Source organism: Dipodomys ordii, unplaced genomic scaffold, assembly GCF_000151885.1.
Source record: "Dipodomys ordii isolate 6190 unplaced genomic scaffold, Dord_2.0 Scaffold156, whole genome shotgun sequence".
Classification (NCBI taxonomy): domain Eukaryota; kingdom Metazoa; phylum Chordata; class Mammalia; order Rodentia; family Heteromyidae; genus Dipodomys; species Dipodomys ordii.
In genome coordinates this window covers 2541182-2542678 of record NW_012267372.1, presented here as the reverse complement: position 1 = coordinate 2542678, position 1497 = coordinate 2541182, and the positions used below count along the sequence as shown (strand labels likewise).

The 1497-nt window shown below is 54.7% G+C and overlaps 1 protein-coding gene across 1 annotated transcript in view; it reads left to right on the top strand.

Moving 5' to 3' along the window:
* Blvrb (biliverdin reductase B) overlaps positions 1 to 1497 on the top strand; it is a 25088-nt gene that overhangs the window by 12658 nt on the left and 10933 nt on the right. Inside the window, exons 2-3 of the mRNA XM_013032620.1 lie at positions 650 to 814; positions 954 to 1043. Of these exons, the coding sequence (XP_012888074.1) occupies positions 650 to 814; positions 954 to 1043 (255 nt within the window). The remainder of the gene's footprint in view (positions 1 to 649; positions 815 to 953; positions 1044 to 1497) is intronic.

The window sequence follows — 1497 nt, the reverse complement described above, 5'->3', positions numbered from 1 at the left end:
AGGGAGGGAGGAAGGAAGGAAGGAAGGAATGAGGGGAGGTACTGATGGCTCATGTCTGTAATCTAGTTCCTCAGGAGCCTGAAATCTGAGGATCACAGTTAGAAGTCAGCTCAGGCAGGAAAGTGCCAATTAAACATCAGAAAACTGGAAGTGGAGCTGTGGCTCAAGGGGTAGAGTGCTAGCCTTGAGGAAAAGAGCTCATGGATAGTACCCATGCCCTGAGTTCTAGCTCCACAACCAACAAAAAGAGAGGGGGCGGAGGGACATGATTACAAACCAGTACCTTTCAAACCAGTATCTCAGTGCTGGGAATGTGACTTAGTGGTAGAGTGCTTGCCTAGCATGCATGAAGTCCTGGGTTCAATTCCTCAGTACTAGGTAAACAGAAAAAGCCAGAAGTGGCATTGTGACTCAAGTGGTAGAGTGTTAGCCTTGAGCAAAAGAAGCTCAAGGACAGTGCCCAGCCCTGAGTTCAAGCCTCAAGACTGGCAGAAAACAACAACAACAATAAAAATCCTATACCAGTGAACCAATGTCTCAACCTAGTGGATGTGGGCAATGGATTTGGGGGCTTATGGCACCATCCAGACTCCAAGAGCGCTCTCCCACAAATCCGCTGACCTCCCTTTTCACTTCTGGTTGACCACAGGTTATGAAGTCACTGTGCTGGTGCGGGACGCATCCAGGTTGCCGTCTGAGGGGCCCCAGCCGGCCCATGTGGTCGTGGGTGACGTTCTACAGGCCGCCGATGTGGACAAGACGGTGGCCGGACAGGAAGCCATCATTATCCTCCTGGGCACTGGCACTGACCTCAGTACTGAGCCCCCCCTGTGCCCACGGCCCACCCCTGCACCGCGGCCCCCAGCACCAGTCCCACCCCCAGCCCCTCCCCTGCCACCCCTGCCACCGCCGCCGCCACCCAGCAGTGACAGCCACTCTCTGTCCCCTCTAAGGTCCCACGACTGTGATGTCCCAGGGCACCCGGAATATAGTGGCGGCCATGAAGGCGCACGGAGTGGACAAGGTCGTGGCGTGCACCTCGGGTGGGTGGTGGGTCCTGGAGGTGGGGCTGAGTTGGGGAGTGCAAACCGCGCTGGTGAGCCAGGGCTCTCGCATTTCCAGCATCTGTTGAGCACCAAGTGTGTGCCTTGACCTGTGTGCTGGCTGACTCAAGGGACAAACTGTTGGCCAGTTGAATGTGCTTGACAGAGCTCACAGAGGGGTTCCAGGTGGTGACCCCATTATGGATGGATGTCCATTATACCATCAGATGTCTTGGGGGGCTGGGATGTAGCCAAGGCCCAAGTGCTTGCCTGGCATGCATGAGGCCCTGGGATCCATTCCTAGCACTGAAAGGAAAGAAAGAGAAAAGGAAAAAAAAAAAAGCTTGAGCCAGTGGCTCATGCCTCTAATCCTACCTATTCAAGAGGCTGAGATCTGCAGATCGCAGTTGGAAGCCATCTTGGCAGTTGGAAGCCATCTTGGACAGGAAAGTCT